Here is a 27,554-nt window from a genome sequence, read left to right as displayed (position 1 = left end):
GATGTAGTTTATGGTGTCAGATCAAGTTAACAATTAAGTAACTATAACATTTAATGTCTGTAATATTTATATTTTAGCATCAAACCTGGCCTGAATCAAGCCCATTGGTTCCCATTTTATTACATTACATAACATTTCTTTGGCAGAAGCTTTTGTTCAAAGGGGCTTCCAATAAGTGCATCCAAACTCAAAAGAAAAGAGAGAGAACATAAGTTGCGCTGAGGTTTTGTTGAACAGGTGACGTCATGGATCACAGGTCATAGGTCACTGCCCAACTGTAGATGAAAGTTGGGTCCATGGGCTGAGTTCCTAGAGGACTGTGGGAAACTGAGGTCAGTTGTTCCGTTTCATAACAAAAGTTCAATTTAGGTCACACAAATGAAATAATTAAGTCAGCAGGATCCTTCAGTGTTGAAAAACTCCATTGTTTTGTATTCTTCTTTTAAAACAAACACTGTCTTTCCATGGTGCCTTAATCCACATCCTCAGCAGGCAGTTTAGAGTTGCATGTGCAAACACACACACACACAGACAACTGCAGAGTAAATTGCCCTCCAACCAAGTCTTCCCCTTCTAACCTTCTTTCTGTGCATCCTATAGTTCAATCTGTAATTATTGGACGATGAATTTTCCTCTGGGCTCATGCTGCACTGTAAGATCATTACAAATATCTACAGAGGCCTATTAGTGGTTGATTAGGCTCTGTGCAGGACTTAAGGAGCGTTGGTAGAGGTCCACAGCAGGCCCTAATTAGCCAGCAGAATTGAAATAGTTCCTGGTTTTCTGGTCAGGTGGACAATGCCTGGCCTTCGCACCAATTAGTACTACTCTTTGGACTAGTTTTTCTTCTCCTGCTTCATGTCACAGAAAGGTGAAGGCAAAGAACTGCTGCGTTTGATGTCAGGAGGAATCATTTAAATTGTGTGCACATTTGTGTGCAAGGAGTGCCGCAGTCTACTATAGATGAATGCAATAATGTACGGTAGATGTGGAACTGCGCTGAATTAATATAGTTGTTGTGGTCCTCACTGTCTTGTTTGCACTACATTATGCTTAAAACAAGACATATTTTGCACGCTCTTCTCATTTAATATTACGTATTCAAAATGTAATTAGGAAACAAACATGTTTTACATAGTATCGCTTTAAATATTTAATTCAGGGGTTTTCAAAGTTTGAGAATGTGGACTTCCCCTTAGGCAAAGCTTGAAAAAAGGTGTCCCCTTGGTTTACTTGCTTAGTTTCGCTCAATTCCTGGATGCCTATGGGATTATGATTATGTTAAATGATTACATAGACACTCAACAAATGAGCCAAGATAACCTAATACTGCTGTGTGACACAACTTTATTTATTATTTCTGACTCTGGGAAAGTTGGAAAGTTGGAAAAACAATAATATTCCTCTAAAACTGCATTATTTTTAAACAATCTCATTAACCAAATCACACACATTTAGGCTTTATAGGACCTCCTTTTGATAACTAATAATAATGTATTTGTTCCTTTTCATTAACTGATCCTCCCCAGAAACTCTTTGGAGCCCCACTTGGGAAGCCCACTTTGAAAACCAAGCATTTTATTTTCTTTAAACATTACTAAAAAAAATTCTTTCTTTTTACTGACCACCTAGCTTTTAAAATACGACAAACGACTGACCAGTCCATTTACACTTGGATAGTTTTTTTGCTCCATTACAATGAAATAAAATAGGACAATGTGGATTTGCCTAACTGGTCAATGTATTTTCATAAATTCATAACTGAATACTGATAGAAATATATAGCCATATTCATTTTACAAATGTGTGCAATATCACCTTTTCTACGGACATTGATTTGTTGAGCACGCTTTTAAGAAATTTTTGGGGGTGTTCATTTGCACTATTCTGTTCAGTAAACCCTTTGAAATGAAACAAAATATCCCAAAATGTAATTACTTTTGAAAGCTTCACTATAAACAGACCACATGCCAAGAATGATTATTCTGCCACAAAATCCCTGGAAGGAAGCCACTTGAAAATGTCTGGTTGTGAAAACCGCAGCGGACCCAGGTTCGGGTGGGGCTACAAAAGGACAGAGCTCTCAATCAAGTTGAGTTAAATAGAAATCATTGATCACAACTCAAAATGTGCTCTGCCAAACAGTTATGTTCACAGAAGACCACTAAAGGAGTATTTCACACATGAGTACTGCTGTATTTTATGTATATGGAAATTGTATTTAACAAAAAGAAATGTCATTATATTTTATTGCCCAGAGGCAGTGAAAGTTACAGTTCCTACACTAGAAAACCATTCAAGGCAATTATCAACCACAATAATTATGTTAACTTGCTCACTGTAATTGCAGAAGTGGTGTTCATTGAATTACTGCAGGCACTATGACAAAAGTTCATGCACCTTTGCGCTGAATGCTAATCTGCAATCCCTGTCAATGTGTAGTTCAAAGGTCATGCTCTATGCACACATCAGGTAGTCAATATTTGGAATCCAGTACATAGTCATAACTCCCACAGCAACACCACTAAACACGTCTGTCCGCTGGTGTGCCTTTAAATATTTAGAGTCAAACCGCTGCATTCTGGGTAATGTATATAGAGCCTACAACTAAATGGATGTATATAACATAATTTCTTGGGAACACGTACATATCTTGCAAGTACATCTATTCATTTATCATACATAATTACATTTTAAGAAAGTTTTGTCACTGATCTCTCCTGTTTGATTTGCAAAACTCATTAGTATATATTATAAAGTATTTACACTATGGCAATCGAGGAGACATTTAGATGTCGCTAAATTTAAAAAGTCTCAAAGTATGTGGACATTCCTGTGGAGGAGTGGTTTAAGACAGTGACCGTGTGATAGCTGCATCCCAAGTTCGAGTCTTTGTTGCATGTCATCTCTGCCCTCTCTCCCCTCCGTTTCTGTCACATTCAAATACCAGCACGCCAACAAACATGAAAACCTTTGCTCCCATTCAGACCAGTATTAAGGTTGGGCCCTGGGTGAAATAGACTGACTTGAAAATTTCCTCTTGCTCTAATTTTGACACATTTGATTAATTTAAAGAAACATGATACTTGTGACCAATGCATGAGCGTGTGCAAGGACTGTGGGACTCTCAAATTTATTAAGAATTCCCATTTAGATCACTATTAAATTATGAATTGACCACAATGTTCCAAAACGCACTGATGTAAGAAATTTAATACAAGCCAGAGAGCGAGAGAGGGAGAAAGAAAGAGTGAGACTCAGTGTGTGTTGTGTCTATTTTTGAGTCTTGCGGTCCTGTTATAAGTGCTCTGTCGCAGGCAGGCCGTGCTGGTCTGACAGCGTGACGCACTTCGATAAAAAGGCTCTCGCTTGCGGTCACACACATGTCACCATGGCAATTAGCATGTCAGAGTGTGCGTGATTGACAGCTGCCACAGCTGGGATGTGAACAACAGCGAGCGGTGCTGGTGGGGCAACCTGGGGCGTTGGAGACACACAGCACAAGCTCTGGGTGCCTCTCCTACATGTGACTGTCATAAAGAATAAATGAGGTGGAGCATATTTACTTATCTCTGCATCCACAGGTAGGTGACAGGAATGGATGGACTGAAACCGACCCTTCACATGTTGTATTATTCATTTATTTTATTATTAGTTAAATTATAGCTCAGTTTTAAAGGGTAAATAGGCTACATTTATTTATTGCATCCATATCAGATGTTATAAGAAACAACAGTCAAACACATTATTCTCAATCATATATAATAATTATTAATTAATTTAATGATTTCTGCTCCCCAGCAGCACAGTTGATGCCTCCAGCTCAATGTGGAAAGAACAATATGGCCACCTGAGTTGCTATCAACAGAACATCATCAAACATAATTAATAGCATATGCACAAAGAAGTAGGTCACTGTCTATGTGTGCTGTATTTGAAATACTAGAACAGGATGTATGTTAAGCTGTACATATTGTATTAGTTATCCTTTACACTCGTATATTATTATTTAAAAATAAGTTTGGAAGGGCTATTACGTACGTTTTAGCTTTACTTCTAATTATTATTTAATGTACATTATTTTCTTGCAGTATTTTTTTAGTCATAGGTGTCTTGTTATCCAAACGCAAATGTATTTTATTTACTGTCACATCTATGACAGAGAAAATTTTAAAAAAGAAACTTCCAAATAGTTCATAATAATTCATTTGTTTTCAAATTACAAATTGCCTAATTGTTTCAGCTCTAAAGTTTAGTTTATTTAAATTCACTATTTAACACATAAGTATAGAGAACTCAGACAATATAATTTTGTCTAGCAAGGACTTTACATTCAGAGTTTCCCACTATTGTTATCGTTTTAGCCAATTCAGTTCTTTTTTTCGTATATTCATTTAGCATGAGCATTTTTTACACTCGCGTTGCATTACCACCGCCTATCAGTGGAATAATCAAATCATTTTAAAAAATCCACATATGGGCCTTTCATTTCAGCACGTTCTCATTCCCGGGGTATCAAATAACTACACTTTGTCACGTCCTTCGGCATCTAGTACCAACGCACATGGCACCCTTTAGCGTCATTGTTCAATGCTAAAGTCTGACTAAGGAGGTGGATGAAGTAGATGGGTGGGTCAGAAACTGGACATTCAACCATTAACTTATGCAATTTAAGTCACGTAAGTAACAAAGTTATTTTAACCCAAACCATGATATTTTCCTAAACGTTAACCACTAGTTTTCAAAGTCTATCCGGACGTTGCACATTTATTCTGCTAAGGAGCTCCACATGTATAAAAATGACACTGAAGGGTACCCAGGGTGTTGAAAAGTGAATTCAAGGGTGAAGTTAATTATAATTTTTTTAATCAAAAGTTTAGTGAGAACAGGTGTTATATGTTTCTAATGATGATAACCTCATCTTTGAACAGAAATCATCTTCTGTCAATCAGTCATATCAATATGAGTTCACCCTACACCTTGTAATCGCTCCTCAGTTGCTTATCCTTGTATGGAGACCTATGCAGATCTGGTTCTTTTTATGGCCCGTTGATATGAGTCTGGCTCCTGGCTAGACTGTTGCCGCTGAGATCACATGTGACTGATGGCAGGTAGCTGGGAGGCAGGCCACGCTGTCTGGGCTGCTTCCCCCCATTCAGTATACTCCACATCCGAACCCCCATATCAATCACTGCAGCAGGCAGGAGTGGGATGCACTGCCAGGGCTATTTCTGGCTCTCCCTGTCACACACGTGGAAAATATGCATATACACACACACACACACACCTGTCTCTGGCTGTTTCTTCTGGTGTCTCTATGAGGTGGGCATATTAATAGTGGCAGGCAGTAGCTGCAGCACGCTCCACCTGTCCCAAGGAGACAACTGAAGATGAAATCAGTTGTCTGACTCACGTTGCACAGTGCTCATTTAAAGCAACTGGCCAGTTTTTATGAAGGGGTACACAACTCAGAGGCCTGAATCCGAACGAGAGGCACCGGTATGGTGGAACATCTTATCAATCACCTGTTGTAATATATAAGCAGAGTAAAAGGCTGATTTGCCAATACTCGATTTGCCTCTTTGATTTTCTTTAAAATCTTCCAGACTGGTTGGGTTGGTTAATATGACTGCTGCAGGTTTAAAAACCCAAACACACATTAGAAAACATACGCTTGGATTGCTAACATTCGAAACAGGCTCTTATAGGGCTTTTATTATAATCCATCAGATTATCCAAATGCTTTTTGGCACGTGCTTGGCTACATGATGCTTACCAGTTATCATTAGATTCTTGGTGGTTGCCATGGTGGGTTGCCCCCCCCCCCCCCTTTTAATCCATAAATGTGGTTTGATTAAAGCAGCATCAATTGATTTTTATTTGGACACTTGGGGGCAGTGAAACAGGCTGGTACTAACATACAGGATTATCTTCATACAAGGTTTAAATGACAATGTGTGGGCAGACAAACAGTTGCCTATTTACCCATCCATTAGACATTAGCATCATGCTTTCGGCTTTTTTTTGGTCACCACCAATTTCATGAGTGAAATCTTTGCCTCTTTAGCTGCTAAATGCTTGACTATGTTCACCAGCTATTTGCTAGCTTTTCTTTCTGCTGTTAGGTGCAGTTAGTATACAGTTGGTTTATATAAACAAACATGCTTGAGAGTGAACCAAAACAGTAAAGTTGTGCACAAAACAGTAAAGTTGTGCACGGTAAATAAAAAAACAAACAGCAGAGAGATGCTCAAAAGCTCCTTAGAGAAGAGGGGAACTGCAGAGTTGGGTGGAAAAACTCTGTGGGATCATCAGTTTTTACATTACACATATTTTTTCCCCTGTTGTGAATATAAAATAATTGAAATGGCAGCTTTAAAACCTAACTTTTGCCTCAGTGCAAGTCCATTATTTTCAAATATTTGGCCATAATGTGGTTTGGACTGGATAAATTGAATATGACAGAACCCCTCTTTTGGGCTCCTAGTGTGAAACACGATTAATTAATAAAAAGGCAAATTCATGTTGTCTGTGACCTTTAATCTACCATTAAAAATCACTAGTGTTGGAGAGCTGCAGTAGATTATGGCAGTATGCATTCAGAACATCTGGGGCTATGGTTTAAACACATATTAAATAGATTAAAAATCTGTCTTTCATATTTCAGTATGTGGGTATAATATGCTGTTGAAGTCTGAATATGTAGTGGCAAAGTACTGTACACCATTTTTCAAGGCTGTCACCACCGAAACGAGGAGCCATCTCTTCAACAGATTAGTTTAGTACCACTTTAAATTTGGTCTCTTCAGTGGTGTTTGTTTGAGGAACTTCCCTGAATAGTAACCTGGTAATTACTTTGTGCTTTTGAGCGCCGGCCGGCCTCTCCAAGGCTTTGACTCAGGGCCTTCACTGGCAGACTGAAAAAATGCATTCAGACCTCACCAAGGACCCTGAGCGATTGTTAGAAATAGCTGCCTCTTAAGACGCGCCACGTACGGTCCGCTGTGAAGAGCATCACAGTGACTGAGACTTCATTTAGACCCTGCCACTGGCCTTGCCTCTAGATCTCGCAGTCAGGTCACAAACACTTCATAGCGTGTCAAGTGTCAACTGAAGTACTGTTGCTATTCTGGGCCCCTCGTTGTTTCTTGGGTCTCATAAGTCATTATCATCTCTTCTTAGAAAAACGTGTGAAAATAAGACTGTTATGTAGTTTCAGGAAAGAGAGCTTTATGTCAATGACCTAAATGTGTTCATACAGAAAGAAGATGGAATCTCATTCCCACATGAAATATAATTAATGGTTCTCCTTTAATCATGCAAATAAGTCTGTGCTTAATTTAGATATTAATTATATCTTGTAATTTGGCAAACAGCACACAAAGTCTGCCAAGGATGCCCCCCGACACCCCTCATGTTTTTCTCAGCAGCCCTCAGTCTGTTTCCTATCAGACTTTCAATCAATTGAAAGAGGCTTCACTAATTTAATATTGAGTGGCGAGAAGGCACAGTTAGACAGAGAGAGGAATCTCACGACTTAAATAATTAGACCTTTGTACCTCCCACAAGACATTTGATGTTATGTTCTGCTCACTGATTTTCAGCTACAGGCTTTACTTTTGGTTTAGTATTGACACGTTTTAATTGCTTTAATGCTGTTTTACAGTATACACGTTTTAAATTCTTTAATTACCTATGGCCAAGGAAGTTCAAATTGCATCCACTTTCGTCTCTGTGTGGTTGATGTACATGTTTTTCTTCTTCTCTTCACAGTGTTTGCCGATCCACGGTCATGGATTTGTCTTGGACAAGTACAAGTGCCACTGCAAGAAAGGATTCTACCACCCCAACAGAGTGGCAGTAAATGGCTTCAGTAAGTCACTGACAAATTTATCACCTATTAAAATACGTTCTTCATTACTACTGTGTCCTAATAAGGAGTATTGGTTCCTGCAAGGTGACTGCTTTGGCCACTTTTAAAGGTAACAAATCAGAAGAATTTGTTTTGTATTGGCAAATTTCAGCCTTTCAACCTGTATGTGGATACTTTTTGGTGAAGGTACAGTTAGTGATTTCTGACACATATAATAACAACTCCACACATTAACAAACTATGTCATATTTGAAAACTGAACTGGTTTGTAGTTATGTTTTAGGGTGACCAATCAAAAGTAGTTTATTTTTGAGTTAATTCTTGATAAAAACAGAAATCTTACCTCCACAGAACCTTACCACACCACAGAATACAGGAGTTGCTGCCTTGGTCGGTTCTCTTGTTTGTGTTATTGTTATCTCACAATAACACAAACTAACCCAAGGCTGAAGACTAGAGAGGTAAAATTACTATTTTTGTCAAGGGAGTTTGGTGGCTTTGACAGCAGCGAAATAGCAATTGTTTCTGGTTATAACATGTTAGAAAAAGGAAAATCTAACTCTTTAAAAAAAAAGGTCTGTCTCTGTGGGAATCATTTCCACAATGTCGTCAAACACTAACGATCTGAGCCTGCCAGAGGCAAAAAGAAGCACTTTAGTGCTTACACGTACTACGAAGGGGTGAAACTGCCCACAAGGATTACGTTGCAGCCCAGTCTTGCTGCTGCCATCTGCAGTGTGCTCGTTCAATACTGGACCAATTTAAAAAAAAATATAAGGTAAATGTTGCCAAAAGTTACCTTTTAATAACAAAATATAAAACTAGGTCAGCTTTATCAATTGGAGCCACAAGAATTTGGGATAACAAAATTAGTGGTGACAAGACTTATAAAACTGAGACAAACTCTTTTTTAATGATATTTCACATTAATGGTACATATGGTAATATAAGGCATGCCTTGATAAGACATGCAAACATAACCCTGGTTTTAACACACAAAAGTAAAAGAACTATGTTCACCTTATATGTTACATTATGTAACATCTTGATTTTATAACTGTGGTAATGAAGGAGGCACGTGTTGCTGCCCTGTCTGAAAAATAAAGTAGCCCCTGTACCTGGGGAGGCTACTCAGGTTCAAGATGGGAAATATCTTTTAATGGTAGTTACTTTTCCCAGTTTATTCTGTCTGTTGTGAGTTAATTAAAAAGGCTTTTGCAGACACAGAACCCCAGTGGTTTTCACCTGCCCTCTATCGCTCTCTCTTACTTACTTGCTTTAATTTCGATCCACTTTCCCTCCTGTCTCATCCCATTCAAACCTCATACAGCATGTTCCTCTGTGTCTCTCTCTCAATTTTACCCCTTTTCTCACCCATTTTCCTCCTTTCCTGTCTCCCTCAATTTTTGCACAAATCTTACAGGCACCCATTTTTTTTAAACCTAAAACTATTTCTCCTTCGTGCACAGAAAAGCAAAAAGGCTTAAAGATTTCTTCTTCGGAGAGCTGGATATCTGTGCCCTCTTCTCCTGCCTGTTTGTGCTGTGCTGCAAGCGCACACAAACTTGCGTGTTCATGTGTGCAGGTCTGCATGAAAACTCAGTGTGAGTGTATGTGTGTCTGCATGTATGTGTCTTTGAGGATACAATAATAGAGAGGATAGGCAAGCCTGTTAGTGAAGCGTAGTGCTGCAGTCTGGCCCACCATGGGGCCAATAACAAGCCTGTTAATCCACAAGGGGACATCCGTGACACTCCTTTGCAGAGAACGCCAGTGCAACTCACTTTCTTTTGTCTCCCAGTGATCTTCCACTGTGGAACTTAGATATAGAGATGTGAGAGAAGTTACTGTAGCTAAGCTTCATCTGACTGTCAGTCATCTGTAGGAGCAACAAACCAATGAGAATGAGCTAGAGGATATGACTCATTGCTATGGAGATAAGTAGTTCTTTTGAAGGGATCAATGATGTGCAGAGTCATATCTTTGAAAAATAGGCCAGTTTCTTTTTAAAGGCAAAATCCCTGCAAATCTCTTAGACAATGGCTGTTTCCAATAAAGCCTCCATAAAAGCTCTATGTAAGTCCACCATTCGTTATCTATCCAACCATATGCGTATCTCTCAGGGGATTTCTAAACAGACAAGTGCACTAGCTTCTTGTTGTCCCCTTGGGTTTGTTTGGTTTTTACCTTACTTTACCCTGGGGGGCATTTTTTTTTTAGCATTCACTGCTGTCCACTGTGACTAAACTCATCCACTTTACTTTTGTGGCTGGTTTATACCTCAAACAGAGTGGTAATTCTTGAATACATTTACTTTCTCCACCCAGATCTTGCACAAAGCTCATTTTTCATCAGGCGGGGATGTGTCCACAATCAACCCTGATTTTTTATAGTTTCAGCCAACCTGCCTTGTCTTTAGACTCCCCATCGTCTCTGTCCTTGTCAGGATAAAATTATTAAGTTCTGGCATGCCTCTGTGTGCCTTTTCCGCAGACATCAGCCTTGTATGATATGCTAGTGACTGAACAAGGTGCAGCAGTGTTGACTTTTCATGTTCACACATAGATCCATCTCCCTTGTGTTGACACAATGTCGATGAATCCTTGTAAGGTCAGAGGATGGATAAGCTTATATACACTCAGGACGATTCAGTCTGTCATAGAAGCACTTCATCTCTTTTATCTTACTGGTCTCAACAGATCCAGAGGAGAATTCAATAACAAGGACAATTATTTAAATGAGCTATAAAACCTGCTTCTATTTCCTTTGAAAGTCATCCCAACACGATGAATCAACATTGTGTAAAAACAACTATGCATGATAAAATGTGATACTTGGATTGGCAGAAGCACCATGTTTAAACCGTTTATTCATTACTTTTAGGTCGCAATACCAGCTGTTTATCCATTACTTGTCTGTTTCACTTTTATATTTCATCTCGTATTTTATCTTTGTCGAATCAGTTCGATTCCATTTGATTTTATTCTGTGAAAAGTGCTATAAAAATTTAAAAATAAAAATAAAACTATAAAAATTTCAACTGTATCCATTATTTTTTGCTTCTAGCTAACAATTTTAACTGTTTATCAATAACTTTTAGCTATCTTTGTTCAATCTTTTTGTTCATTACTTACTTACTAAATTTCCACTGTTTCTGTTGCTTTTAGTGGACAGTGTCAACCTTTTAAAATTTCAGTGTGTGGCATCTAGTGGTGAGGGTTGCGAATTGCAACCAACTGCTCACTCACCGCTCACCACTACCTTTCCCAGCAAATTAGAAGCTGTGGTGGCCAACACGCTCTGTCTGCTCTTATGCGAAATAATTCGTGTGGTCCTCCATATGTCCAAATTTCACTACTCTTCTTACTTCTAATAAACCAGATGACAAGAAGAACTACTAAAACTTCTTCTTCCTTATTCTTCGTACATATTCAACGTAGTAACAAAACACACTTTGTTTGTCCATTTGGGCAACTGTAGAAACATGGCGCCGCAACATGCCGCCATTCTAAGGTAACAAAAAAATAACGGTTCATTATGTAAGTCTTTATTTATAGTGTATATTATATTGCATTTCTATCAATATCCTACTAAATACATACTAGACCTTTAACCATTCATTTTAGCTAACATTGCATCCATTACATTTAGCTAACTTAACAAATGCAAAGTGTGTTTAACCATTACCTTTAGTTAACAATTTAACCATTTTAACCATTCATTTTAGATAACATTTCAGTTGTTTATCCAGTACTTGTAGCTAAAGTAACAATTTTAATCATTTATCCATTACTTTAAGCTAACAACATCAGGTGTGCATTCATTACCTTTAACTAACAATTTCAATCGTCGATTTTTCTTGCTAACATTTATAACTATCACTTTTAACTTTAAAATCTTAACTACGTTAAGATGTTTGTGTCAACCAGTACTTTAAGCTATCTCCTTTGTCCATTACTTTTAGCTAATGACTTGGACTATCTTTATTTATCTGTTTCCTTTCTGGGTTTCTAACTAGTTTTCATGCACTCTTAATCGCAACACAAATGGTTTATATCAGTATATGGATACATTTTTATCATCAAAACAATTATTTCTATATTTAAGTTTTTTTCAAATTAGCTGAGCTTCTCCACAATCTTTCCGTTTGTACTCCCAGGATACAAGTACTGCCCCTGGTTAGGAATAACTGTCCTAGAGCACAAAATATCTTCTGCACAGGGTTGATAAGCTTGCTGATCAATACCAAAACACTGACAAAACCTGTTTCAGCTGCTGAGATGTCTTGCCTTGAATATTTGGAATTAAACTCCTGTATTTGTAAATCTTGTTTTTGACAGGGATGGGAAAGGGAAAAGCTGCATACAGCGGTCCCAATGCGGACGAGGGGTCTTCCAGCGACTGTCTGCCATGTCAGAAAGGCTGTGCCTTCTGCAAGGACGACACCCCCTGTGTGGCACGAGAGGACGGCGCTCTTCGCTTGGCTGTGCTCTCTTTCCAGTGCTTCTGCTTGCTGATTGTCTTTGTTAGCATGGTACTCATCTACCACTTTCGCAGGCATAAGGTATTTATCATTACATGATCATAACAAACATTCCTTTACAAAGTTATATCCATTTATATCTATTGTCATTTAACTGACATTGTTTGTGAGTGATTCACGAGCCTAGAGACAGGTGCTACAGAGACACTAAAGCTTAGTTTTCTTTAATTCATATCAGTTATGTTTGATGTTTTCTGGGCCGTATGGCCATCAAAGCCCTTTGGATCCATAAACCAGTGAATGTGGGTGGTCACAATAAAGCTTTGAAATCATTTCAAACAGCTGAACCACTACAGATCAACTCAACATCAGCAAGTTGGACAGTGACCAGTTGTTACAAATGAGCACTGAACCGAATTTACTCTGATTTATACATCAGGCCACTGACAGGCTTTGTCTTTCACAGTTTGAGTGATAATTTGCATGCATACAGCTTGTTCTTGTGGTTGTTCTGCCAGTGTATGGATGTGTGTGAATGAAGGTGCTATACAAATACGGAGCATTTACATTTTTATCCGAAGCAACTTAATATTGATATGAATGTCAGAGGTCGCAACTAGGGGTTAGGTGTCTTGCTCAGGGACACATTGGTGTATGTGGGAATCGAACCCAGGTCTCTCACACCAAAGGTATATGCCCCATACACACTTTTCTCGCTTTCTAAAGATGAAATCTTTGTCTTTAATTCCTATCATATACTTTATCAAATCTATCCCTATTGTGAAATATGGCATTGAGTTGAGTTGTTTCAGTGTGTAGGTTCGCACCTGGTAATCTATATTACCTTGAAAGGTGATGACATTTTCTCAAAAATCAGTGGATAAACCTTTGAGAGTGCTCTCTCTTTTTCTTTTGTCTACTCAGCCGTGGCATCTGCTCCAGTCTTATTCTCAACAAACTGCTTCAAATTCTACAGAAAATGCCAGATTTTACACTGCAAACACAAAAACTTTCATTAATTGGCTTTTAGCTGAATCATTAAAATGACACATACACATAAAGCAGTAAAACTCCTATTTATAATGGCTGAACAAATGAAAGTTGGTGTTAGAAGGAATTTATTTACTGAGTTCACTTTCTTCCCAAGTAAACTTTTGCCCAGACTTATGAAGTCCTCTGAGTCTCCAGTTGCTGCTGTCAGTTAATTGGCTTGATTAAATGCTTTGTCTTAAGCATTAGACATGGGAGGATTAGCCTGAAGATTCACCACATTCCTGCCAGAGGAGCATCTAGCACCTCCACCTCCCACACACCTGAAGGCTCTGCCATTATATCAACCAGAGTTGAACAAAGAATCGCTCCCATTAATAAAGCAGATGAAAGTTTTAGATACTCCAAGGCTTTGTCAAAATTATGTAATCCCCATTTATGTAATCCCTATTAATCTTATCAAACTAAATTTAAAAGCTTAGTTTCAAAGCTCTTCACAGACTTCAATTAAAAACGGTTCATTTTCATAAACAATGACATCAGTTGGGTTGCATATTTAAGTTTTTTTAAATATATATTTTAAATAAGATCAACATCACTCATCTGGTCTACATAGCTGTGGCTAGTGTTCTGTGTTGTCTTTTGTATGTATTTTTAAATGGGTGACACAGTTGTCTTTTGCTCTTTGAAAGCCCCCTCAAGCATCTTGTCAATTAGAGGATGATATGTTGTTAAATAAGTGCCTGAAATGGTGAACCCTTCTATAAAAAGTCCTTGAGGCAGGAGCTTTCACTCTACTTTTTTCTCTTTTAACCAACAAAGAAGAAAGCTCCCTTCCCCTATTAAATTCTCCTGGAATATTAAGATATCCCACTTGTTTAGACTTGTTTAAACCTCTTGCAATATGAGGGGCATTTTAAGAGTTAGAACAGCCATATATCCATTCTGTAGAAAGGAAAACTTTATATTTTAATTCAAGATTTTGGACATTGTTAGAAAATTTTTTCCCCCAAAACATAAATTATCTTCTATCCTTTAAAAAAGACTATAATCTATTTTCCTTTCAGACTATGGTTGTATTAATATTTCAAATGGGACTTTCTGCATAGTATCTTGTACATTAGTGAAAAAGAATATTAAAGCTGCTGTAATACATATTTTAAATAAATAATGGATCATATGACTACGTGTAATAAGAAGAGTTGTTCGTAGTGACAAATCTACAGAGAATAATCATCCGATTCTGCAGCTGCCGTCAGCTTTACATACTTTTTCTGATTCTTGTTGTTTTTGTTTTACTGGTTTGATTCATTCTCACAGCTCTGAGTAGCTTCATTCAGCTGTTTTCAGTGAAAATACTTTGATAAACACTCTGTACGCAACCTTCTTAGCATCAAATGACTTACATTTACCAAGTGGCCAAAAACACGACTTCAAATTAATGCTGATGTTGCCCCATTTATTATTTATTAATATGTATTTTTTCAATTTCCCTATGTTGCTTTTAAACTTTTTTATATTTCCCTGTTGCTTTTATGTTTTATGTAAAGCACTTTGAATTACCTTATTGTTGAAATGTGCTATACAAATAAACTTGCCTTGCCATGTTTGCTGGATGTGTAAATGAGTAACTGTTTGCTAACACGTAACCCACCCTAATAACTTTATGAGAAAATAGTATGTCAATGTTATGTTTACAGCTGGTTGCACAGATTTATGCAGGTTTAAATATGTGATGCATGAATGAGAAGTTTAATAATTGGTGTATTTTTCTTTTTGGCAGAGTATCAGAGCATCAGGTCTAGTCCTACTGGAGGCCATCCTGTGTGGAGCTGTGCTTCTCTACTTTCCGGTAAGCCAGGGACACTTGCCAGTTTGTGTGTACGTGTGTGTGTGTGTGTGTGTGTGTGCACATACAGGTTTGCATCCTTTCATGTGCTCATTTCTTGATGTGTTTGCTGATAATTCTCATGTCGTGCTCCCTTGAGCTGAAAGCAAAAATCTTCTCCTTGACTGAAGGTTGGCATTCAGTTTGACCTTCAGTTCATACCACCGCTTGTTCATCTAAAAGAAAAATCAGTGCTCAGAACAAAGTTGCAGCGGTACAGAGCGGGACCGTTTGCCTTATCAGATAATAAACCTCAGTCCATAAATCATATTCTGGTGTTCTTTTGACTGCCGCATGGAGCTGTGATAAGCAGAGTTTTCACAGCCAAGGTGTGCGTGTGATTAAACGGGACCGGCAGAGACAAACATCCCAGGGCTTGTTGGTGACCCCCTGCTAACTGTACACAGAGCTGGCCAACGAACCCAGCAGCCTGTCAACACTACCATCTGTTGACCAGCCACTCACGCTGCTTCGGACAGACTGCACTCATTCAGACCTTCACACAGAATAAACTCCATTAAAATGTATTTGAGTTTAACCTTTCGAGAGTTTTTATTCTTAATCCGTATTCTGGCCATGTTTGATCTAGCATTTTCCCAGTTTTTCCATGAAACTGGTCACTTAAATTAAATTAACATATACTCATTCTTTACACTCAGCCCCCTTTAGGGATGTTCAACTTAAATGAAACAATTTTTTAGAGCTTGAAGGTTTACTCATTTCATTGTGTATGTAATTTTTCAAGCAAAAATCTCTAATTTACGCTGGTTAAGGCTTGTCAAATGTGAGTATTTGATACGTTTGTTTGATATATATTGCAGTAAACTAAATATGTTTTGGTTTTGAACTGTTGGTAAGATAAAAAAAGCTATTTGAATATGTCATCTTGGGCTTTGAAAAATTATAAAAGCATTTATTTACAGTTTTCTTACGTTTTATCGACAAAGCTATTTATAAAGGAGATAATTGTCACATCAACCAATAATTAAAATAATCATTAATATTAGACCCATTTTTAACACAAACTTTTCAAGGATTTATTACACTGTTGGACTGCCAGAATGCTTTGAAGTATAGGAGACATATTTTTAAGGTGTCAGCTCTCTACCGTGCGTTGTACCTGGATTATTTTTACAGCATGACGTTGTTTTTGAAAATGACCACAATAAGCAAAAAGAAAAGAATCTAACTGACCAATATAATATATATTAGGCTACATCTTTATTCTACACTAATAAAACTTTTCAAACTAGTTGTTGATATTGTCCTGCAGGCAGAACAGTGGGCAGTAAAAGGTAATGTGTAAGCAAAGGAAACATCAAAGTATTGTCCAAAGCTTGTGTAGGTCCTATTATAGAGCAAACAAGCAATGAAAACAGCATTTTTGATTTTCACTTTTTGCAGTGGTTTTTTAGTGTTTCCTTTGGATCCATATCTGCCTTGTTGGTACTGCTATTAAGGAATACATAGCTCAAACAACTGAAAATAGGTACTGGTTACTGTGAGCTTTATGTTAGACTGAGACTCTTTCTTCATTTAATTGGATGAATATACAATGTTATAGATCTAAAAAATGTGGAGACAACAAAGTCACATTATTTTCCAACTTCTGAAGCACCTCATTATTCGTGCAGATGACCAGACTCTGTCCAACACCCACATACCATTGATTTACATGAATCTACAATTATTTCCTCCTCTTGGGTGCGCGGGGCATTGGCTAATTGCAATTTAGTTGCAATCATGTGGAGCTATATGCTTAGCGAAGCAATGCAGAGTAAATGTAATTAAAATCAAGTGATTTAGAGCTGGCTAATCGATGCAATTTGCTGCGACAAGGTCCTGGAAAGTAATAATGTTTGAAACTTGCGGAGTGTTGAAAGCAAGATGGGAGTCAGGTTATTGGTTAGTAGATGAATGAATAGTAACTGATAATCCTGTATCCGGCCGGAGTTGAGATGGCAGCGAATGCTAAAAATAGATTGCTTGTAAAAAGGTTCTACAAAGGGAACTTAACTTTGTAACTCACTCTAGAAATCCTGCCTTTGTTCCAGTGCTTACAATGTAGTGAAATTCTGTCAGATTATTCTGTACTGTTATGCCGAAATGGTCACTGTGAACACGACTTTGATAAAATATCTCGGGCCCGATCATGTGAAAACAGCATCTTTCTGCATGGCTCCGTGCTGCACGCTATATTGATCTCCACCCTGATGCATTTCCATGTCTCCGCTGCAAATTCCACATGAGCCGCGGCTGTGAGGGTGAGACGCATCACTCCTAATCTAAATATAGATTCAGAAATATTTCGCCGCCGTCGCCGCTGCTGCTGCTGCTGCTGCTGCTGCTGCTTCTATTTTAAATAATTCCTCTGTTATTAAGCAGCAGGAGATACATCTTATCCTGCTCCCATGGCATTTGGCTTTGTGGAGTAATGCAATTCTTTCACCCCTTTTTTCGCTCTCGAATGTGTCACATGCAATAACTTCAGCCCCCCTCCTATGAAATGAAAGGGGAGGAACAGGGAGTGCAGAAGGAGAGAGGCAAAATTATGGCTGTGCCAAAGCCGGTTATTTCCATCTGGCTGTGGAGATGAGAGAGGGGGAGAGCGGACACGCATTTGTGATTCACAATGTGATCCCTGAATTAGCTTGCCAGCCCTGCGTTTGTCTCTTTGCTGCTTTTTATTGACGCTGCTGGGGAGGCTTAGATTGGAGTAAAGTAACCGAGTTTGGATTTCTATTTGTTTTTTTTTTTTCAGATGCCTCCATCTCCTCCAGTCAAGGCAGCAATACATTCAGACAGGAGTAATGAATCAGAGGCGTTGCACCTGGTCTCATCTGGTCAAAAGGCACTCTGATAGGTGCTTCACAAATAATGGGGAAAATACAAAAAGCTAATTAATTAAATGTGATTTTGCTCATCATAACAATATTTTTAGAATCTTATTGTCCAAACTGGAGATCATGTGTAACACAGAAGCTTGCAGAAGAGATAATAGGATGCAAAGAAATCAACAGTACATCCTTTTGTTCCACATTTCACTCTCTAATCCTAGTTGGTAACTCTGGTTTATCTTTTGTCACTTGGTTTCTGGATGAATCTTAACTGCTCTCACTGTTGTTATCCCCCAGAAAGTTACTTAACTTCATGCAAACATACCATGTTGGATTTATTTCCTTTTGCTACTTTCTACCCATCTGTGTGTGCACCAGTGTAGGCTGCCCGAGAGACAGCACCAGCACATGTCACGCCACCTGATCACTGGTTAATCAGACTTTCCATTAGATTCTCCTGTGATCGATTGGTTTATGAGTTTCTGTGGTTCTCTTCTGTGTCTGTGCAGCTATGTGCATTTTAACTCCTTCTGTTTATTCCATATAATCCTTCTTTTTATATTAATTACTGATTGTTTCAAGAGCAATAACAACAATTTGAGAGGACGACTTCATATTTGCAGCATCTTGTCTAGCAGTTGCATTGCATTGTGGTCTTTTGAGGCTACTGTTGGTGCAAAAAAGAAGGTAGATAAAACTTATTGTCCGTGTGATTCCATGCTATTATCTCAATATTAAGGATGTTAAATGAAACTGAACTACATTTACCTAGGGGTATTTGGCAACAAGTCTTCCAACACATAGACAATTTGTTAGCGCCTTTCTAAACAACCCATATGAAGGTTTTCTTCCTTCCAAAACCATTACAAATCTCATGATAAAAACAGATTAATATCACAGTTTTCTGACCTGCCACCTGCCTCGGTTTTCGGCCGAATTGCCACCTCAGCCCAACTCAGGGCTTTGCCGTGCATGGCAGTCAGGGCTTCACAGCACATCAGGGGGCTAATGAGAAACAGTATGGCCAAGGGATAATGTGTCCTGACCTGACAGGCCATGAAACACAGTCTGCCAGCAAGTTCTCTCCCTTGCTCTGCTCTGCCTTCCATCCAAGCTGTTCTGACACTTTCAATCTGACTTAAGTGAGTCTGGGGGGTTGCTGTTTGCATTTCCAACCCTCCCTTCATACCCTGCTTCCCTTCTTACTTCTGCAAAGTGCTGTTGAGTCTCCCAAAACATACGGCCGCTAAGTTGAAGTTGAGGATGCACTGCTGCAGCTGGAGAGTTCCTTCTATCCACATGAGCAGAGAGACAGAAAGTATGAGAGACTGGATAAAGAAAGATAGCATCGACACATGTAGGCATGCTCCTTCTCTGATATGTCCCTTTGTGCACAAGCAAGATGGGAATATCTCTCAGGATCTAACTGGTGATGAGAAGGGAAGGGAATTGTGGGAGGCGAGCGGCAGCCAGCTCTGGTCTTGACTGTGCAGAGGCCGATCTGGATGTAATTTACACTCGGCCCACCTCAGGGAGAAGTAGGAGAAGAAGAAACCATTACCTCCCTCCAAAAAGCTGCCCTTCCCATGTGGCAGTGAGTGTCGGCTTTCATATAAAAATGGATCTATTGCTATTACAACACCCCACCTCTCCTCTGCTCCCACCGTTGCGTCCTCCCACTCGCTCATACCGAAGGCGTTTTTATAGATTATAAAAAAAGAATGTGCAGGAGAAGATGACCAGAAAAAGCAGGGCATGGACGGAACGGATGACTGTCACGATTTCATGTCAAAACATTAAAAGTAGCACGAGAGCTTTGTTGTGACAGAATGATTCCCGAGGCTGCACCAGCCTATTCTCTACTCAGATGGAGACAGACACAATAAATGGCTTAAAGTCATTTTTCTCCCCATTTAGCTGGTAGCAGTTTCCAAAGAAACTGTGATAACAAAATTCAGCACCGTCTGTTCTCCTGACTGCAACTGGCTAACGTATTTGTCATTTTTAAATCTAGAAACTGATTTGCTAATGACTGATGACTAATATATGATATTTTATTTAGGCATTTTCATTGCAGTAAGTGCTCCATTAGTGTGAGGTTGCTCTCCTAGCCGTCATAGCTGCCAGCCTAATTTTAAATTTCTACTTACAAAGGCATTTCAACCATTTCAGTCACACCATCAGCATCTTTACTTTTTCATTACTAAATTCTGACCAACAATAAACAAGTTATAATTTGCAACTGTGGTTCTGTGATTTCTGTGTGAAGAAAGTATCAGATCCTTACTTCATCTATAGAGGACAGAAAAACTACATTTACCTTGCAATGAACACTACAGACTGCTACCGGATTGCTCTGCTATTATGATAAAAAAGTTGATATAAGTTACTCTTTAGGTATAATCTCCCAACCCTACTGTGAGTGAAGTGAAGAGAATGAGAGTCTATAGGAAAACACACCACAGTCTGGTATTTTTCCTTTATACTGAGTGCGGTAAACTCATTTCACGGCATTGAGGGAGAGGTCTGACAGCCTATGTGATCGATACCCTGTAGGACCCTGACCTTCATGGGAACAGAGGATCAATCCCGGAAGCTTTCAACCTCTGTACCTCCCCTCCTGCACACACCCATTTGCATTTTTAATTGCCTACACATTACAAGTTAATTACACACTGCTGCTTTTGGGTGATTTTTGTTGTGAACTACATTAGTCTAATAATTAATCTAAAAGAATCCACCTACTTGCTTTTTTTAAATTTTAATTGTTGAATATCTCCTGTTTGTCCTACAGCGAGAGCTAATTATCTAAAGCGGTCTAGCACTAAATTATTTGTGTATGCTCTGTGGTGCATCCATTTGGGCGTCATATTTTGGTCGTGGGTGTGTTACTGTTCTCACATAAAGCCTTTGGGGACTGCAGACTGCCACAGTTTGTTTTCATGACATGAAAGTTAGACACTTACACTAGCTGTGTTTATATTTATGGGGTAAATCCAGCTATTATTACCTATACTCCAGTTAAGGCCATATTTAAGGTCTGTGCTGTCTCGGTTTTACAGTGTCACCTACGTCTAAATGCAAAACCTTTTCTGAGTATCCACAAGGCAAACACTTTCGCCTTCTAAAAAGCATTCATGGGGAACACATGGAAGTAGTTGAGAAAAGAGGGCTTGAGAGAGAAGTTAGCTGTTAGCTGTTTATTTCACAATAAAGGGTGAACAAGCTTACGGTGAGATGCAGCAGGCAAGGGTCACAAACACATGAGCAGTCCAAAACCCATAAGGCAAAGATATCCAGAAAGCACAGGCAATAATTCAAAATCAAAAAAACGGTCCAAAGACATAACGAAACGCAAAGAAAGAGCTGGAACGCTTGACAAAGAGACAAAGATGAAAAGAAAAGTGAAGCACACACACAATAAATTCACAAGAGAGTAGCAAATAACAAGACACAGGTGAAACTCATTAGGGCAGGGCAGACAATCAAACAGGTGGGAAAACACACAAAGGAAGGAAGAAAAGTTACACAAGACACATGAGAAGGAATGCTTTCAAAATAAAATAGATGTAGTTTGTGCTTTCTAAGGCGTAAAACACATTCTTCAAATTCTTTTAACTGAAGCTGAAATCATAATCAATTAAATGTACCCACTCAGCTCAGTACACTAAGCCAGGTTTTACTGCTACAGCCTAACTTGGTGTGGTAGGACCAGAAGCTTATGGTGAATAATGTTAGCAAACATTAACTGAATATTGCTGGATAAATGTTGTTACCTTGTCAATTTGTTTCTGATTGTGTTGCTGTTATACTACATTATACAGTAGTTAGGGCACATTAACGTGTTATTATCGCGTTAAGGCACGTTATTTTATCGCACGTTAATGGAGGTTAAAGGAGGGTAGAGATGTTGAGGGAGACTTCGGACGCTGGATGCAGCGTGTGGGAGAAGTAGATAAACAAAAGCAAGACAACCAATCAAATGCCATAGCAAAGTGGAGAGCTACACACTGCATGCTGATTAGTGGTGGGGAAGATGTCGGTCTTAGAAACGTTCTTAAAATCATAATGTAGTTGCTTGGTCCCACGGGTTTTCTCTGGTAAACAGAAAATAATGCAGGTTGCTCTGCGCTCCTCAGGTGAAGACAGGGAGACAGGCGCTCTATGGAGAACAACCATGGCAACGGCTTCTGTGCACTAAACAGCTGTAGCCTATTCACCTTAAGTTAAAATTATAGGCTAAGTAACTCTACCTGATAGGCCTTCATCTAGTTTGGCCGTGTGGGCGGCACAGTGATCCAGTGGATAGCACTGTGGCCGCACAGCAAAAAGGTTGTGGGTTTAAACCCCAGTTGCCCCAGCAACGGGTTTGTGGAGTTTACATGTCCTCCCCATGTCTGCGTGGGTTTCCTCCGGGTGCTCCAGTTTCTCCACCACCAAAAACACGTTAGGTTCTCCAGTGCTGACCAGACACTGGTAAAGATCTGGAGTTGGTCCCGTGTGCGTAAAGTACCATGACCCTGTAAAGGTACTAATTCACTATTCAATTTTGCGCGTAACTATGTGATTAATCGCGATTAAAAATTTTAATCGTTGCCCAGCACTAGTTATAATATTTTATCTTTATTCTGAAATTGCCACTTGTGGCTGCTGTTCAGCTAAAGTTGTATCGTCTCACTTTAAGCTGCATCTACACGCCTTCAGTATTTCACGTTTATCACAATGACAGAGTTTCAGTTTCTCCCTCAAATTTTCACAGAGGCTACTTCAAAAACCAAGAACACCTGCACCAAATGAAAAATAATTGATTTCCTGATAGAGTGAGCGAGTCAAGCAATTCATATGTCATTTAAAATTAGACAAGCACAAAAATGTGATTTGATGCTGCTGTTTACAAAAATCATAGCCCAGGCCACTACCCCCTTGATTAAACCAACACCATTAGACTACAGAAAAGGGCCACAAGATTCTTCATCACTTGTCTCACCCTCTTCCTCCCTTATTTTAAAAGATTAATAGAATCAGGACAACCAGGTTCTCCATCAGCTCATACCCAGAGACTGTTCATGTGCTGTTATTATTCCTGTCCAAGACACTGTAAGGGTACGGTATGTATCGTAGCTGGTTTGTGATAATGCTTGGTTTAATTTTTTGTTATTACTACATCATTGTTTGCAATGATATAAATTATGGACAATAGTTAAGCTGTTGTGTAAGATGTAATGGTGCAACAGAGTTTTGAGTTTAGTATGAAATTAACTTCCGTTCCGTTCGGCTGTTGCGACAGGCTGCTGCCCCACTTTGTCTCCTCAGTGTTTCTACAGTATAAAAGGTAAAAATAAGGAGAGGAGATTGTCTATTTCCTAAATGGACAGAATAAACACATAACTCAAAACAAAAGTAGAAAATCAGCTTCAATGAGTGCGACAGGAGAGATGAACACAGAGGTAGCCAACTTCACAACAGCTCCCTGGGAAGCTGCTGCTCGCACCACAGCTGGCTGGCTTGCGTCACCATCGTATCAACAGGGACACTCTCTAGCGGGTAACCAACCCACTGAATGTCAGTGTGCAGCCAGCTGGTGGGTGCTGAAATGAGAGATGATTAGGAATGAAAGATAACTGCAAATTAAGTGACTGAGTGTTGATTGAATGAGTAATTGGGTGAGCTTGTGAATCTTGCTCTTGTTATGTTTGTCTGTTCTCTTAGCCTTCCATCACTCCTCATTTTACCACTGATCATTGTCAAATATCCTAATAGATTAGAAAAACACACTAGTTGAAAATATAGTTTTATTGCAGGGACCGTCTTCTCTTTCTGTCTTGCCTATAATATGTTCAGTTGATAAGACCAGGGCCGCCCATAAGGGGGGGGCCCAACTGCTAGGGGGGCCCATGCAGTCCAGCACAAATGATGTTAATTTTAAATAAAAGCAAAGATAACCAAATTTAATTTTGAGACAAAAAGAAAACATTACTTATTAAAATAACAGTAAATTAATTTTTTTAAATGTTGGTTTAGTAAAATATAGCCTGTTTCATAATGTAAACCCTGTCTCCTGAAAATGGTATGAGTAGTAGTGAGTTTGTTGTACGCAACGTCAAAACAAAACAAGTGCACTGCATGCCATGTATGTGTTTATGTAGGAGATAGAGAGAGAGCACAGCACGCGTTGACATGACTAAAGCAGATTTCTGGAGGGCTCCATTTACTGGACCTTTTCAGGGGCCCAGTCATTTCTGTGGGCAGGCCTGGTTAAGACATTAATGTTGTGGTCAGAGAGGCTGCCCTTTATCCACACTATCACATGTTCAAACCCCCCAACAACAGCTGTCATCGTCCAAAAAACAAAACACTGATTACCCACCTGCTTAGTCACTGTCCTGAAAGTCACTTTTGATTAGAGCATTAGCGAAGCCCCAATTTTTGTTATAACATCTGCTGTCAGGTTAATATCTCTTTCACAACAGCCCATGGTCATCCTCAATAAAAGAAAACGTCAACTAATGCATTATGTAACTTTAATAGTTATGGAGGATGTAGTTTATGGTGCTGTTGAATTGTGTTGCATTTATATACAGTCCATGGTTTGCATTATACTGACAGGTGTTTCTGTTATTTTGTCCACCATATCTATATCAATGAGGGTAGGCTAAATAACAGAAATACCTTTCTCTTAATAACTGAACATCATAACCTTCATAAAGGCGAGATTCATTGCAGCTCTGTTCTATTAGACTGCATTAGTGATTATGATGCACTGTTGGTTTTTGGAAACTTCTCTAATATAATTAAATACTGATAAGTACCCATAAGTGCTTGAGCAATGGGATGGTTTTAAATATTTTATATAGGGTTTTCAGATAGGGTAGCAATGTCGCAGTGGATAAGACACATGCCTCTGTTGTGGGAGACCCGGTTTTAAATCCCGCTGCGACATTCACCAATGTGTCCCTGAACAAGACACTTAACCCCTAGTTGCTCCAGAGGCCTGTGACCTCTGAAAATTGTAGAAATTGTAAGTCGCCTTGAATAAAAGCATCAGCTAAATGACTATTTATAATTATAATTTTACTTGCAAGAGTGTTGTTGCTTTATTGGTGCTTGCTTGCTGCACTTAGCAAGTAGATTCCTGTGGTTAAAGCTCAAACCATCATATTTGCATTCAGCCTTTGCCTCAAATCAAAGCAAAACTTAATTTACTAAAGGAGTAGTTTGACATGTTTGGAAATATGTTTATTTCCTTGCTGAGAGTGTGGTGAGAAGATTGATACCACTTACATGTCTCTAAGGTAAATATAAAGCTACAGACAGCAGCTGAAACTCTTAGGTTAGCATGAAGACTGTAGGTAAACAAAGGACAAAGGTAACAAAAATCTGCCTATGACCGCCTCTGAACTTTAACTCTAATAGCTTATTTAGTAATGATGAATATTTAATGTTATAGAGACAGGCTTTAAATATATATGTAACTAATTAAATATGAAAAAAATACAGTATTTGCTTGAAACAAATACATAATATTGGATTCAACTTTTAGATGAGAAAATATTATATACTGATGGACATAATTGCTGCCTCCTCTCCTAAAGTTATAAAGTATTAGTGAGCTTTAGAAGTGCTGGTAGGTGGATTTTCTTCCTTTACCCAGCCAGCTAACTTCCGTTCATTTTCTGCAAACATTTGGTCTAAATTTCCTCTCCTTAATAAATAATAAGGGGGAAAGTCCTGAGTAGAAGGATGGATATGAATAATTTCCTATCAATAAAAAACTAAAGCCATGGAGGAGTGCTTCCATCAGCCAGTTAGCCACCGCACACTCCTTCAAATGTGCCACTGTGCACTTCTGCAACTTAAAAAATCATTCATCTGCCTATGGAAGCTAAATATTAAGCTTCTCAGGTGTGCGTCTGCAGAACACACTGTTCTGTTTTGTAGCTTCCACATGACAAGGCTTCGTTTGGAGGGCAGATGCAGAACCAGGTTGCGTTAAGTCAGGTGTCTGGGGAGCCTTGAGACCAGGCCGGCAGATGAACGTCTTCATCAGGGAAGACATCAGCTGGGACATGTTCACCCGCCTGCCTGATACTAAAATATAACCCTAGATATTTCCTAAAAATATCCCCAGTACCATTTATGAAATCTATGCCACCTGAGCAGAGGGACACCTTAAAGAACTTCACTATAACTGTAACCCTTTTCTTAAAAGATACCCATCACTGATCTGATATTGTTGAAATGTAGATTAATCATCACATTTAAAACGTCGGCCACTAAGAGGGCTGCCAGATGTTGGCAACGCTCACTCAGCATTTCTAGAAGCCTTTACTCACGTAGATGAGACAAATGAGAGGAGGGGGGGTTTGAAGAGTAGTAAGTGTGTTGATAATTGTCTCCTCGATATTGATGTGCATTAGATAGGAATACAGCACCCCGATCCTCTCAATGCCTTCACACACACACTTGCATGCACCTACACACATGCGTTTGTGAATAACACCCGATCCCTTTCCTTTCCCACAGCGCTGAATCTAAGATTCCCAGCACTTAGCATTGATTATTAATGGCAGGTTTCAAAAGAGAATCTGATCTCACTCTTTATGCACACAGGCGATAAGAGAAACCTGTCGGAGGTTGAGGGCCAGTCTCTTCCCAGAAACCCTACCGATAGAAAGTGCATTGCTTGTATAATGAATTTCTGCTCAGCACTGTGTGGTCATGGGGTCATGGCAATGTTTGAGGACAATGACTACGCTTGTTTTTGCCCTAAAATGAGTATTGACATTGGTCCAAGCATCAGTGAGGACACTGGGGGATGAGGATATACCTTATTGTATCAGATGAACTGGGGATAGGTGAGAGTCCAGGGGGAATTGATTGTTGGTTTTGTGTTACAGTGAGCACTAGAAGTAAATTTGAGCCTCATCATATTCTGTAATATTTTTTAAGTGATTATCAGAAACTTCAGTGTTTGGTTTGAGATGGAAACCAAGCATATTTGGCATTTTTTGTCACCTGTCCCAAGAGGTAAACACTTCAGTTTGCATAATTCAGGCAAACGCAGATGGCAACAAATCACAGCGTAGAGGCTGCCTGAAAATGCTTTTCTCCAAGCGAGCTGCTGAGTAGTTTGTTGAAAGTGACAGTGTGTCTTTGTTAGCAACACATTCTCACTCCAAACTTGTCACATATGAATGCTTGGTCAAGACTTAGCATAATTTGTGGACGTTTAGGGCTCCGCGGTCAAGTAAGCAACAATAAATATGCAATGTCTAGTAAAACATTCAAGGTACTTAATTAGAAGGTTACTTTATTTATTTACTAGTTCTTAACGTTGTGAAACGGCACAATTTGGTTAAGTTTAGGCAACAAAGACTACGGTTAAGAAAAGGTCATGGTTTGGCTTGAAATAACAATATTATATACATGACTAAACTTACATAAATAAAGTAACATTACTTGCGTTACTCATAAAAACATTCA

The 27,554-nt window shown here is 38.9% G+C and overlaps 1 protein-coding gene across 1 annotated transcript in view; it reads left to right on the top strand.

Annotated features, from left to right (window-relative positions):
• gpr158a (G protein-coupled receptor 158a) overlaps positions 1–27,554 on the top strand; it is a 75,680-nt gene that overhangs the window by 25,136 nt on the left and 22,990 nt on the right. The window contains exons 3-5 of the mRNA XM_038731555.1: positions 7,774–7,873; positions 12,214–12,437; positions 15,130–15,198. Of these exons, the coding sequence (XP_038587483.1) occupies positions 7,774–7,873; positions 12,214–12,437; positions 15,130–15,198 (393 nt within the window). The remainder of the gene's footprint in view (positions 1–7,773; positions 7,874–12,213; positions 12,438–15,129; positions 15,199–27,554) is intronic.

This window comes from Micropterus salmoides, unplaced genomic scaffold, assembly GCF_014851395.1.
Source record: "Micropterus salmoides isolate LMB-PRFRI ecotype aquatic unplaced genomic scaffold, ASM1485139v1 Ms_hic_scaffold_1, whole genome shotgun sequence".
Lineage (NCBI taxonomy): Eukaryota > Metazoa > Chordata > Actinopteri > Centrarchiformes > Centrarchidae > Micropterus > Micropterus salmoides.
This window is presented reverse-complemented; position numbering and strand designations above follow the sequence as displayed.